General features: G+C 40.6%; 2 protein-coding genes across 3 annotated transcripts; both read right to left on the reverse strand.

The window, feature by feature from the left end:
* Positions 1 to 4,202: 4,202 nt before the first annotated feature.
* LOC100717727 (ubiquilin-2-like) lies at positions 4,203 to 6,144 on the reverse strand. Its single transcript, XM_003465345.2, has one exon. The coding sequence runs from the start codon at positions 5,910 to 5,912 to the stop codon at positions 4,356 to 4,358; it is 1,557 nt and encodes a 518-aa protein (XP_003465393.2). The 5' UTR covers positions 5,913 to 6,144; the 3' UTR covers positions 4,203 to 4,355.
* A 5,348-nt stretch (positions 6,145 to 11,492) lies between these two features.
* Ubqln3 (ubiquilin 3) lies at positions 11,493 to 14,073 on the reverse strand. 2 transcript variants are annotated; one of them, XM_063256616.1, is made up of 2 exons: positions 13,957 to 14,073; positions 11,493 to 13,761 (listed from the first exon to the last, which is right to left on the reverse strand). In XM_063256616.1, the coding sequence occupies exons 1-2, from the start codon at positions 13,968 to 13,970 to the stop codon at positions 11,772 to 11,774; spliced, it is 2,004 nt and encodes a 667-aa protein (XP_063112686.1). In that variant the 5' UTR covers positions 13,971 to 14,073; the 3' UTR covers positions 11,493 to 11,771. The 2 variants fall into 2 exon arrangements, with proteins under 2 accessions (XP_063112686.1, XP_005008417.2); XM_005008360.2 differs by having other exon boundaries at positions 13,973 to 14,068.
* Between the last annotated feature and the right edge of the window lie 614 nt (positions 14,074 to 14,687).

Raw genomic sequence — 14,687 nt, forward strand, 5'->3', positions numbered from 1 at the left:
TTCACAGAATTATTTGATAACTATGTTACAACACTGCTCTATAATATTTAAATGGTTCTGAGGCTATTATTACTAATGCTTAGTGAAATTATACTTTCTCCCAATATTCTCTCAGTCCTCTTTTTTGAGGTTCTTTTCATTTTAGACATATTATACTTTATTAAGAACTCAGGGAAGTCTAAATTCTTATTTTTTAATAGTGCTTCAGTGCTTTAGTAATGTCAGTTCCAAAATATGCAAATCCACTGATAATCACCCAAACTCTTCCAAGAAATACTGTTTGTTATTTGCATTTCAGATTAATAGCCTATAATCCAGAGAAATCTATAGTCTAAGGTTATGCCTGTGATAATGACAATCCATTAGACATTATCTGTCATTTTACAATGGAAAATATATGAGATCTGGATCCAGATGACCAGGTGCTTACATCTCAGCTCCCTCTTTCATTACCTGCATGAACTAGGACATCCTACTTAACCATCTCCCGCATTAGAAAATATTTCCTATTGTATTTGAAACAAAGCATTGAATAGAGTCTGGAGGAACTGTTAGTATTTAGTCAATAAACCTTAAATAATAATCCTTAAATGTATGTCTCAATATTTCTGTGTGATTTACAATAATATGTAGTGTTTATCTGTTTCTTGATTATTATTCTAACACTTCATCACACATTTAATGGATGACTTACATATAAGTCAAAAGCACTCAATATTATGAAAGCATTCAATATTATGAAAAATTATGAATTGTGCTAATGTATATAAAATTCTTTGTAGAATTAATAAATGAATGTATTTCATTACCCTATTGTGATTGAATAATGAAAATTTACATCTAACCTAGTGTCTGGCAAATAGTAGATATTTGCCCATTTGATTCTTACTCTTTTGTGTTACATTACAACTGTTGAGATGCAGGCACTTAAGACAGATCTAAGGTAGAGACTCAACCAGTGGCAATATTATCTCAAGGTCTATTGGTGAGACAAGAAAAGAGGTGCACAGATCTCATATTTGAGCTGTAGAGACAAATTCATACAGCAAGCTTTTACTGGCCAAGGGTGTTACTGGCCAGGGCTAGTTTATGGGCACAGAGGAGCTCAGAAGAGAAAGATGAAAGAATTGGAACAGAATTGGAAAGAAAAAGAACAGAATGATGATGCAAAAAAGGAGATAGCAGAGGGGCTTATTACTTACAGAAGCTGGGCAAGATTAGATTTCTAGGGAGATCTAGGTTTATAGGAAGTCTCAAAGGTGAGATGCAAAACAAAGACATGGGCAGCCCTTAGAAATTTTCTGAATTGATCTATATCAAAGCAGGGACAGACCAAATCAGTAGTAAGTAAAGTCTGAATTAAGATTGCTGGTTAACAAAATAAGATCAAATTCTCTGACTACCACTACCCGGTATTTATATCAGTCTTCTCTTAGATGGTATAATATATTGTTTATATGCATACTTGGAAGAAATGCAGTCTTTTAGAAGGGTAACTCTTAGAGAAATGGACAGAAACCAAGGGGGAGGAGAGAAGGAAAGGCAAGGTGATGCACTGGGGTGAAAATGATCCTAGAGTGTTAACTGCATATATGTATGCTAACATGGATGTCATTAATCCTTATAAGTCTGCACTAATAAAAGAAAAAATTCACCTTTCCAGTCTAGACAAAAGTCATTGGTGCTGCTAGGGCATGTGGAAATCCCTTAGTCCGCTGTGAGAACCTGGCCTTACTAGACACATAAAAAACCCTCCTCTTGGACTACTTTGAGCAGTGTTTTAGGACATATAATAAGTGAAATACAATAAGCCTAAATTTGGAACCTTGCTTTATTGACTACACTTCTTTCCTTTTTTTTTCTAAGTCTAGTTCTCTGAATGTGTGTTGAGGGAAACCTCTGAAATGAATCTTAACTGATTCAGCCCTGACTGAGGCATCAAAGTTTTCCTACCATGTACTCTCAGTGACATGGCCCAGACTGTACTCCTCCACTCCCAAGTCTGTCTGTTTCTCTGACAAAACACACATAAGACACACACACAGCTCACATACCTTCACCCCCACATATATACACACATTTTCTTACACATGTACCATTTAAAAAGAAAAACAAGGGCGAGGGATTTAGCTCAGTGGCATAAGTGCCTGCCTGGCAAGCATGAGGTTGTAAGTCCGATCCCCAGTACTGATTCAGTAATAGAGTTCTTAAGTTAGCTGACAAAAGAGGATTCTAACTTTGAAATAGTATACAAAGGCTTAACTACAGTAAATCTTGAGAGAGAACAAAGAAATTGATATCAATACGAACAACTCCTTTGAGTACCTACTCTTCTGAGAGAGATGAGCAGAAAAATATAATGGTAGACAGAGAGATAAGTGGACCCAAGACATATTTTTTCCTTGTATGTTGGTGTGTTCTTTTCATGATATATACATATAAAAGGATAAACCACTAAAAAAGAAAACACGGAGCCAGAAAGAGAGGCAGAGTTCCCCAGTAAGTGAAAGAAAAGAATCTAATATTATAGTGGGAGCACTGAATTTAGGAAGTACATTGTTCTTTTGTAGCAGCAGAAAAAAAGGTGAAACATATTACACAGTACATAAGTGAGTACATACATATGAGTTGACAAAAACTTGTAGGTGTTCTCTATCGCTTTTTCTCAATTCTGTCTTACCAAAACCAGAAATAAAGTCTCCACACAAACATAAAAATAGGAAAGACGATATTATGGTTTAGATCTCAAATGTTCCCCAAATTCTCATGTGTTCATAGGTAGGGCTTAGTTGAAAGAGGTAGGCAGGTCACTGGGGTACAACCTGGAAAGGTGTGTTCTTGACCCTGGATTTCCCTTCTTTCATTGCTTTCTGCTTGCTGTAGGTGAGTAGCTTTCTTCTACCATACCCTCCACCATGTTGTTTCTTCTTTGGATGTAGACAGTCATGGACTGAGCCACTGATCCCATGAACCAAAATAAAACAAAATCTGCTGATAGTATCCCCACCTTACTCCAGGGATATAAACATCTACTTCTAGGATTCCAGAACACTTCCCATTCCATCATCTTCACTCCATCCCATGGACTGTCTCTTCTCCCTGAGACCAAACTTGGGTGACTGACCTCAAAAATTCTGAGTAAAATCTTAATGCTAGAGGAAAATAAAGAGTAAGCTATACCAGGTTCATTCCCAAGAAGTGAGGCCATAGAGGTATTTGATCCACCATCCCTAACCTCTACAATCTCAAGTCTCTAAGTTCATAGAGGATCATGGAGTTGCAATGTCTGCCTCAGTGATATTCATCCTCCCTAGACTCAAGGAAGCATAAAATTCGGCTGTTCATCATTCTAAATGTGACTGACACATAAGTCTGGCTCTGAATATTTAATCATTTCCTCTTAGGAAACTTGCTAAATGTGCTCCCGTCACCTGACTGTTTCATCAATATTTACCCTGCTACATGGTTGCATTAAGCCACACTTGTACTCTGAAGCTCTGCCTGCCTAGCAGGTTGGAAATTAACAGTAAAAGTGTTTGGGTTAGTTGAGAAATTACTTTTTTATTGATGACTTTCACTGAGTTGTAGGCAACATAGAACTTAAGAGCAGAAATGAACCAGGGAAAAAATTCTGAAAAGGATTTAGAAATGCTGAGCAAAAGATCACCAAAGAAAAGGATAATGGACACAATACAAGTATTAGACTAAGAGATTTAGGAGCCCTAGATAGAAGCAAGAGATAGAACTTCTTCTCTGAAAGCCACCAATTTCTCTGGGAGAGGAATAAAGAATTGGGAATATATATAATGTAAAATAAAGGAAGTATCTTCAGAAAATAGAGTCAATAAGTGAGATTCCATATAAAAAAATTTGGAAGACGAGGCATGAGAAAGCCTCTCCGTTTACTAGGGGTAATTTAATTGCAGAGGATGGTAAAACATTGCCTCTGTTGGAAGGGAGGAAGGAAGCAAGGAAGGAAGGAAGGAAGGAAGGAAGGAAGGAAGGAAGGAAGGAAGGAAGGGAAAAAACCCTCGAATGTTTTCCATCTCATTTTTTAAAATTTAAGAAAAATCTGAGGTTACAGGAATGAGGACAGATGATGCAAATTTCTGAAATCATGTAACAATTTCTATACCTTTCCAAATAATATTCTATTTACCAACCCACTGAATTTGCATCACACATGAAATCCAAGCAATCTTTTTAATGTAGAACAGGCTGGGGCTGCAAGAGAGGGGTTATCCAAACATACTCATGACCTGAGTAAGAGGATTCCATAAAATAAATGACTTCTTTCTCCTTCCCCTTCCCTTCCTGGTGAGCATCTTTGCTCACAATGTTCATTGTGGGAAGACCTAGGCCTGTGGCTCCTCCAGCAGTTTCTCAATGGCAGCAGGAATGTCTCCATTTGTGGTTATTAGGGCTTGCAGGTTGGCATTGCGATTGGCAAAACCCAGGGCCTTCAGCTGCTCGAGTTCTTGCTGGTAACGACTTTCTGTGAGGAGGGATGAGAATAATGGTAATTGGGTAGACAAGGAACAAGCATTGGCCAGTGCATGGAGAAGCTGAAGAACGGCCAAAGTGGGTTGCATAGGGTCTTCTCTATGCCCTTGTCTTCTGCCCCTGGATTCTGGAACTCTTCTGGCTCCATGTAGTCTAGCTGAGTCCTGTAAGAATGGTCTCAGACCAGGCACCTCCCTGAACAGTATCTGAAGACCCTGCTCTATCTGTATTAATGCCTGCAGTGCTCGTGGATTGGTCAGGATGGGAAGGAGTAGTGGTATATGACGTCGCAGAGGACTGTTGCTTAGTTGGCGTAGCACAGTTGGATTCTGCTGTAGAACATGCAAGGCTTGGCACAAAAGAGAAGGTAAAGGTCTTAGCAGATTGGTCAGATAAGCTTTCTCTACAGGCTGCTGAGTATCTTGTGAGGGAAGATCTTGGCCTAAGTATAAAACTGGCATACCATTCTTACATCCTGAACTGGCCTGATTTAAGGCCACGCCCCTGCCCTGTGTAAATGCTCCCACACTGACCTCTGGTACCAGCGGTCTGGCAGGTGCAGAAGTGGTGGGGATAGTGGTGGTGGTATCAGAACTACTATGAACATTGGCTTCTCCCCTGCAAGCCTCTGAACCTGAGTTGTAGTCTTTGGAGGTAATCAATAAGGCCAGAGTGGAAAGCATGAACTGCTGGACATCTGAGGAGACTGGACGCATAGCATTGTCCCCACCTGGCACTGCCTTCAAGGCCTCCAACTTCTGCTTGCTTGCCTCCAAGAGCTCCTGTTGCCGGGCTGGCTTCTGCAAGGTTTCCAGAGTTTTGAGAGTTGAGTCATGTTTCTGTGCTGGCCTTGAGGGTTCAGGAATGTGGCTGGCAATGGTTTGTTTTTCACTAGCAAGTCCTTGAATCAGAGGATCTTCCAAGAAGTGCACCACACACTCTGGTGCAGTTGTCAGGAGTTGTGCCAGTTGACCAAAGAAGTCAGCGAGCTCAGGAGAGGTCCGGGCCAGCCGGCCCAGCCTAGCTAGCATCCCACTAGTCTCAGAGGTGGATGGCTCAGAACGATGGGTGCAGTGGTCTGTGGCATTTGGCAGAGTTATGGGACTGACTAGTCCTTTCAAACGACTCCTCACCACCAAGTGGACTGTGTCACCATCATGGATGCAACGCTGGCCCAGTATGTCTTGATCCCGAAGGATCTTTCCAGTGAAGATGAGTACCAGTCTGTCAGTGTCACAGTGAAAGCGTTTGGAGATCTGCTTCTTAAAGTGGCGGACAGTGCTATTTTCTGATATCAAAAATTCCTGACAATCCTGTGGAGTCTTAACAGACACTCTGATGATGCATGATGATGGCTCCTGACCAGATACCAGCTGGTTGTCCCCCGCTTCTTCCCTAGGCTGTGCCATTTTTAAGAACAGAATGTAGAGCCACCTTGAGGACACTGTTGGGCACAGATGTCTAGGAGTCTAGATGTGGTGCTGAGCAGCTCTGGGTGCAGGGATCAGTAGGTGTCTAGTGATGTCCTTTCACCCTATAGATGCCACCTCCCAGTGGAGCCCTGGAGTCACCAGGCTCCCATAGAGGAGGCAGCTGCTCTTCTCGTAGGCCAGCCTCTGGGGATTTCAGTGACAAGGTGTCAGTGATGAGGTCACAGTTGAAGGTAGACCTGAATGGGGGGAGGGCAGAATTCATGACCACCTACCTGAACTTGGCTCTGTTTATGATTTGCTTAACATCAGAAGACAAAAAATCTTGGTGCCTCTACCACAGAAAATCCTACCTAGAGTAGGAAATCCTAGTAGAGTTTGATAAATGAGTGTACCTGAGTAAGAAAAGAAGTAATCTAAAGATTAGTTTAGGAAGCACTTTTTGGTCATTAACTTTTCACTAAACTATTGTACACTAAACATGGCCCAGCCAAGGTTCAAGTCCCAGTGTCTGTATGAACAGAATGAAGATGTGTGTAAATAGTCCAGATGGTCTCACTGAAATCTATAGGTACATGGTAATCTGAGACCCTGCAGTTTGAGCAACCTGTCTATAATACATGGTTCCAAAAACACCATACCTGTAAGTCAAGCATCTCTCAGAGAAATAAACTATGATCTCAAATTGAGATGATCAAAACTGAAACAAAAGAAATTATAGGAAAGTAACAATTTGGATCTAAATCAATATGATTTAAAAACTATTAAAATTGAGGTAGTAATATACTTAAAGAGGAGTCTTGTAATTTGGGAGAGGAACTATTGCAACTGTAAAAGAAGGTAAGGCACTGTTCAGACCCAGCCAGGCAAGTAACACTTTAAGTTAAAATCTAATCCCTGCAATAATTACTGGTTACTGAGGAAGGTAGATGAATCAGACCATTTTCAGTTTGTATCATTAGCTGTTGCCATTTTATAATTGATATTTCACTCATTCTAAAATTTTCAAGGACTAAAAATTCGAATTTGGCTACTCTCAATACTACCCTCAGAATATCCTTCTAGACATAACATCTAGATCCTCTGCAAAGACATATTACCATGTAAAGAGACATGTCCTTAAAGTCTGATTTGTTTAAGTCAGTATCTCTAGTGTCCAAAGCACAACAAGATGTGATAAATTATTTCTTTTTCTAATATAATTAAATATATTGGTATATTTTAGATATACATAAAGATCATATTCCTCATAGGGAAATTGTACCTGCACATGATACATTTTGATTCCTCTATTTTTTCCCAATGCCCTCTCCTCCCTTCAACCGTCTCCACTATTTAAAAAGTATTGCTTACATTTTATCCTTTTTAAATCTTTTTCTTTTTTTTCCCTTCCATACTTTCCTCCTACCCCTACCCCAGTTCTTCTTACTTTTTAAACAATTTCTTCCCATTTCATAATTGTAATTTCTGAGTTTGAAAGAACTTCCTACTCCAGGGACTTGCATTGTATCACATGGCCAATAGACAGCCATATTACTTGGTCCCTCCTGATAATGTCTCAGGACAACTTTCCCATGCAAGTATTACAAGCTAACCTTGGTAATTCCTTGGTGATTCCCTTTGGGTTCTCCCTTGCAGAATTAAATATTTAAATTATTGTTTCTGCTTTTCCTTAGTAAACACATTAATGTATAGTAGGGATTCAAGGATATTCCAGAAAACAATTACCTTTGCATAGCTCACATTCCAGAGATTTTTCCTCCATATACTTGGAGATGAAATATCTCTTATTCTCTTCTTGCAGAGACATTATTGTCCATATCTGAAGAACTGGAAAGGTGTAGGTTTTCCAAGGGAAATATTTTGACCATATTTAGTTTTCAGCCCATTACATTTCAAGAGAGATGACAAACCTAGTGATAGGTGCATGTCAAAGCTGGGAATGTAAGCCTACTGTTCCTCAGCACATAACAGTGTTACTGAAAGCCATGATAGCAGATCACTAAGGCCAGAGATGGCAAACCTTTTAGAGCTTTCAATGACAAAAAATAAGCTGGCTGTAGCCCACTGCCATAGGTTCATCACCACTGTTAAACAAACTGTACAGACAGAAAAACTATGACTGCCAAAGCTAACCCATATCTATAAGATTTACTTTTGTCAGCTAAATTCACAGAATTAGAGTTACTTTGGGATCAAAATGTTAAGCTTGCTTAATAATTTAGTGAGTGAATTTCAGAGAAGCTGTATTCTCATATCTCCCCATTAAAGTCACACACAGTGCCACCAAGACTAATTTTTCACATGAGGAATCTAAGAACACTTAGAAGGTCAAGAGGTTTTTTAAAAAGTACAATTTCTTAGCATATAACTTCTCTTTCATTTTTCATTCCTTTATGGAAATTTAGCTAAGCTAAGAGGCTTGCAGTTTAGTGCTTTTATATAATCATCTTTCTGTTACTGTGACAAACACCAAAAGTAAACTGATAAGGATAAAAAGTTAATTTTGTCTCCTGACTTCAAAGGTTCACTCCCATGGTCACTTGGCTCTATTATCTGGCTGTGGCAAGGAAAAACATCACGGTGGGAAGCAAAAAGGTCGAGCAAAGTTGCTCACTGCACAATGGCCAGTAAGCAAAGGGGGCAGGGGCAATGTGTTCTTTAAGAACCTAACTTGCTTCTACCGGTCGCCATCTCTTAAAGTTCCCACTGGTTCCCAATAGCACCACCACCTGTGGACTAAATCTTTAAAGTATGAGTATTTGGGGGACACTTGAAAGCCAAACTATAATTTTCTTGGGAACTTTAGGTTCAAACATGTTCCCATGACTGGTGAGCAGGCTTTAGCAATTATAAAAAAAGAGAGGAATTGAGGGAGAAAAAATTATTCTGATTGATGTAACTGTCTCAGGATATTGCATCTCGTCTTGTCCTCCTTTCTTCCAGTCAGTCAGTAATAGAAGCTAAGTGCCACAGTCTGAAGAGGATATGTATATGTCTGTGTATATATTATATATTATATATTACATATTTTATATATTATATATTATATATGTGTGTGTAATGTGTATATATATGTATATATACTATATATATATATATATATATATATATATTAGAAACTATACTAATCCCTGTTAGTTCAACAAATAAAAGTTTGTGCATTCATTGTTTGATTGACCATTTTTTCATGCCTATGTCTTGTAATCTGAATACTCTGAAGATAACAATACACAATATATTAACTAGTATTAATCTCCTAATATTTTGTTTGAAACTCTGTATCATTTTTATTTTTGTTTAAAAATTTTTAAAAGATTAATAGTTAAAAAAAAGTCAACATGAGTAGAATAGAGAAAAAGAGACATTGGAATGTGTATTGGTTAGAAAGAGTGGTTAGATTTTTTTCAATGCAGGCTATGTTTATGTTTTAAAATATACACATATGTATAAATGTTTATAAAAATATTTTTAAAAGAAGATGTGGTAACAAAAAATCCATTAAATTAATATTCTCCTCCTTTGCCAAGACACTTAATCCCTTCCACTGTTTGTGTTGGTTATCTGAGCTTAACATCACATGATCCTTTAAGTTTCCTCTGGCCTTGATGAAATCAGGTAAAAGCAGTGAAATTACTTTCCATGAAGTTTTTCTCAGACCTACCTGGCCTTCCAAAAGCAATTTTAGAAAGGTTGTCCTGTTCATCTTCCCCAATTGCAGGCAGTATTGGAGGATTTGCTCTATGAAATGCAGGATATGGAAAATGTAGTGTTTCTTTTCCCCCGTTGCCATTATAAATAACAGTTCTTTTGATCTGGACAAGCATTATTCCACTAATGAGAAATCTCATGGGAAAATGAGTCTTGTGCCCCTCTTAAACCAAAATGACTAGAATTAAATTATTTCCAAAGCTAGTCTCATCTCCTTTAAGCCTTATACCAGGCTTGGTTCAAAGATAAAGAGACTCCTGTTGGAGGTCATTTCTCAGTCTCCAAAAGATATTACCCATACATTGAATCTCAGGGACAAACCACGGCCACTTTTACCATCGGGCCTTTTTTTTCTTGACTTTAATTCAGAATGAATGTTTATCTGCACACTCTGACTTTGTGTAAAAACTCAATGTTTGTATTTTATATGTATGTATGTACATGTGCATAGGTTATGCAAGGAAAAGTATATTTAAGTAGATACACCTCATGTTTGTTAATTTCTCACCAGGATGCATTCAAAGGTCTATATATAGAACATATACTGGGAAGAAAAATATACATATTATATACATATAAATATATAATGGAGATATATAATGAATATATGTAATAGATATATAGCTATCTTCATAAGTGTGTATAAAAACTGGGTTAGAGGTTTCACTCGTTTGGTTTGTGAATCATAACACTTTTACTCTGGAAATAGAGGAATAATGGAAAACATATCTGAAGGTGAGCATGAATGTAATGTGAGATACTGAGGGTACCTGCTGTAGTTGATGTGCCTCCTACCTCAGTGCATTCATACACAATAGCTTTTCTGCAAGAGTACTTTTCCCTTCCCTATAAAATTCACTTACTTGGTTTGGTCTGGCTTGGCTTGGTTTTCTTTTAGATTTTGGAGAAGGGTATCACTACATGGTTCAGGCTGCCCTTGAACTCACTCTGTAGCCAAGACTGGCCTCAGACTCATGGTGATCCTCCCGCCTCATCTTCCCAAGTTCTGGGACTACAGATATAAACCACCACACGAGGATATTTTACTTACCTAACTCCTATCACTTTTTAAGTGTTAGCCCTGAGTGCACACAATTTTTCCTATCTCTCCAGATTAGAATAACAACAAACTCATTTATGCTAGTTTGTAGCTCCTGGTCTTTTTCCTTCATAGAGTTTATTATCATAATTTATAAATATGTATAGTGATATTCAGCTTGAGCAGTTCCTGCTACCATACCATGAACTCATGAAAGTGGTAGTGCAAAAGCAGTAGTGAGGGTGCTAGTGTCCTTTACTGACAATGAATTCCTAAAAGCTCACAGATGCTGATCATAGGGTAGATATTTAATTTTTGATCCAGGTGTTGCAAAGTAATTAACTCTCCAAATCCAGCTACAATGAATATTAAAAACTAGGTGAAATTCTGGAATCTTAGGATTTGGTCTGCATCCTGACTATTCTATCTCTGCCTACTCAAAGATCAGCATTAAATTCTGAAGGTGACAGCCATTTGTAGGGCACTTCAGGGGAAATAAACATAAGAAACTATGATGACTTTTTAGACAGGCTAATGGGAAGAATTCTGGTAAAACAATGGTGGCAGCTAGTTGGGACACAAAACTTCAGGAAAGTCACTAGCAAAGCTGTGGACTTTAGTCTTCAAAGGGTTGCAATAACTTTCCCACCTCTGTTCCACGCCTCTGACTCTGCTAACTTCAAATTTTTAGTTTCCCCTCTAAACCCTTCCCTCCTCATAGACAGCCCTTACCAACCATTCTCCTCCCATCTCCTCCTCTTCTCTCATAACCCACAAGAATCAGACTCAGGCAGCAGCTGACACTGGACATTCGATGTAATTTCATCTCAAGGTTGGCATACAGAGAGCTCAGACTGGGACCCCATGGTAGTATAACAGTGGGGGTGGTTGAGTCATATGCAACAAACCCCCTTCTACATTTTTGGCTCTTCTTGTTCATTGACTCTGGGGCAACATTGTCTCCACAGTAAAGCGCATCATAGTAAATATGGTTTATAGTGCCACTGTATTCAAGAATGGGAGAGCTAGGGTAATAGGATATAAGGAAAAGGCACAGAGGAAAAGATAAGATTTGTAAACTAGGGCTCCTATGACTGCCTCAGTTTCTCCACAGCAGCATCTACATCACCCCCTGTGGCAATGAGGGCCTGAAGATTGGCTTCAGGATTCAGAAAACCCATGGCCCGAAGTTGTTCCAGTTGGACCCGGAAGTGAGCCTCAGGTTGTAGCTGCTGGGGGGTGGTACCAGCCATGGCCTGCAGCATCTGAAAAAATGGAGTAGAATGGAAACTTTGTTCTGTAGAGCCCTGTACAGGGGGAACCTGAAGAACTGGAGTTGGCTGGGGCTGCTCAGACATAAAGTCACTTTCTCTTGACTGTGTACTACCTTCTACACCACTCACCCCTGCTAGGCAAGGCACAAACCAAAGTAGGAGGTGAGGTGCTTCAGTAGCCAGGACCTGCAGGCCCTGTTCAATCTGCAGCAGAGCTTGCATGGCACGGGGGTTTCCCATGGCTGCCTGAAGGTTAAGCAGCAGTGGTAGCTGTTGGTGTAGCTCATCCTCCAGCTGTGGGGCCTGATTTATACCAGCCGGTCTCAGGGATCTTGGATGACTTGGTGGTGGCAGCCAGGAAGGATAAGGGGCTCCAGGAGTAGCAGTCATAGAAGGTTGTGAAGGAAAAAATGGAGCCCTGTTGGCAGAATTACCTAGCCCAGAAACAAGATCAGGCATGCTAGAGCTGTGGCCAGTAGAGTTCTTCCCTGAAGCATTCTGGCCTCCATCTTTCCCAGGACTGCTTCCTGAGGAGTGTCTCAGGAAAGTTGGGCAAGAGGAATTTCCCTTGATGGTTACTGACTCCTTGGGGAGAGGCTGGCGTGACCTAGGCTCCTGGGATGATGAAGTTGGAGGAACTCTGTTTCCTGATGGTGGTGGCTCCTGGCTTGGGTTGTGGGGAGATACAGAGCTCTGAAGATAGGTTCCCAAGGACTGGGGCGTCTCATATAATCGCTGAAGATATTGATAGAGTCCTATGTTACTCAAAAAGTTTGGAACTCTATTTCTAATTTCAGATGTATCCTGGCCTCCAGGCCTTCTTCCTTGTCTGCCACCTGAGCCTGCATATGTAGAAGTCCAGGGGTTGGGGAGAGGATCACAATTCTCTGTCCTTGAAGGTTGGCTACTGCTGCCACTGATATTAGCAGTGGTAGCAGTGGCAAAAGGATTGCCGCCAAATTGCTCCTGTACCGCATTAAGCATTGGGTCCATGATATCTGTGTACATGGTGCGAAGCACATTATAGCCACCAGGGATGCTCTCCAGGTTACTAAGAGCACGATCCTGGCTACGCATCATCTCTTGCATCATAGCAGGGTTACGGAGAAACTCGAGGGTCTGTCGCATGATTTCAGGGTTGTTTAGAATATGTCCAATCTCAGGGTTGTGCTGGATCAGCTGCTGCATGTGAGGATTTTCAAGAACCAGCTGGCGCACTAGGCCTGTGTTGGACAGCAGACCCTGGATGAAGGGATCATCAATAAGCTGAGCCAAAAATTCAGGCAGGGACACAGGCTGCCATATAAGTGAACTTGGCTGGTCAGAGAAGCTACCAGGCATCAGGCCCAACCCACTGAGGACACCTAAGCTGAAGGTGGGAGGCCCATCTGTTGTGTAAATGGAGCTTGGCGAGGGGAGTGATCCAGGACTTGGACCTGGGGGCGGGACTGAAGCAGCTGGGCACTCAGTGCCTATGGTGCGGCGCTGCATCTTTATGACCAGGTGAACAGTGAGGCCATCTCGTACTCCACACTGTGCCAGCGAGTCAGGGTCCTTGAGGATTTTGCCAGCAAAGATTAGGACTAGCTGATCAGGGTGGGCCTTAAAGCGTTGAGATATCTCTTCCTTCAGCTGCTGAATGGTGCATGTGTCTGTAACTGAGAAATCTTCCTTGTCCTTGGGCGTCTTTACTGTCACCTTGATGAGGTGGGGATCCTGGACTGGCGCTGGGCAGCCCTGTGGCAGAGCCTCTCCACTTTTGGCCATGGTGGGCACCAGAAGGCTCAGGTCTGTGGGGACACAGCTGAGAGATGGGGATAGACCACAATTATCCTTAGGATGGTGGTAGAAGTAGGAAAGATGAAAGCTGTAGGGCCTGCATAGGAGGAATGTAGAACAGCATGCTTTGGGAGGGTTATGGGATTAAAAGATGTTGGGGTCAGGGAAGGAAAACCTGAAGTCAGTTGATGATTGAGTGGCAAAGGTAGGAAGAACTCACTTTGGAGAACACATACCAATCAGCTGTGGCCCCCTCCTTCCTCTTATGCAGGGCTCCAAACCACCCTCATCTTGCTGCACTGGCACCCAAGGCCTTCTGGACTAGAACTCACTCCATCTGGTCACCTTTATGATCTCAGGACTGACATCACAGCCTCACACAATGGATTCTGGAGACTCTTCAAGGTGCTTTGGGTTCCTAGGAACTCCTACCTACCCTGCTTTGCCTCTTTTACTTCATTCACCTCAGTTTCTTTCTTCATTGTGAGGGTTCCAAGTTGACCACATTTTCTCAGGCTAAGCAGGTTTCACAGAGCCTCATCTGTGGTATTTGGAGACCCGGAGTGATACTCCAATTGTAAAATGTTCCTCTGTTCTTAGTGTCATCATTAAGCCTTTTATTTAGCACCTTTCTGTCTAAATGTCTTCTTGCAGGTATCCTATGTTCTTTTTCTCTGTCTGCTTAAGCGTGAATTATTCATTTTTAAAGAGTTGATTCTCTCATAGATAGAATTTGGCGTATGAGAGAGGAGTCAAGGGTAACTTGAAGTATTTTACTTTTCAAAAAATATTATCTCCCAAAGAAACTCAATGAACCAGATATTTAATGAAATGAAATAAAATATACCAGAGAATAAGCAAGTTGTTAAGCAGAAAATTACATTGTTAAACAGTTTTATGTATATTTGAGAGTCTATTTTACATCTAGATACACACATAGGAAGGTAACTG

Source organism: Cavia porcellus, unplaced genomic scaffold (assembly GCF_034190915.1).
Source record: "Cavia porcellus strain 051 isolate PalLab524CR breed Dunkin Hartley unplaced genomic scaffold, mCavPor4.1 scaffold_9, whole genome shotgun sequence".
NCBI lineage: Eukaryota > Metazoa > Chordata > Mammalia > Rodentia > Caviidae > Cavia > Cavia porcellus.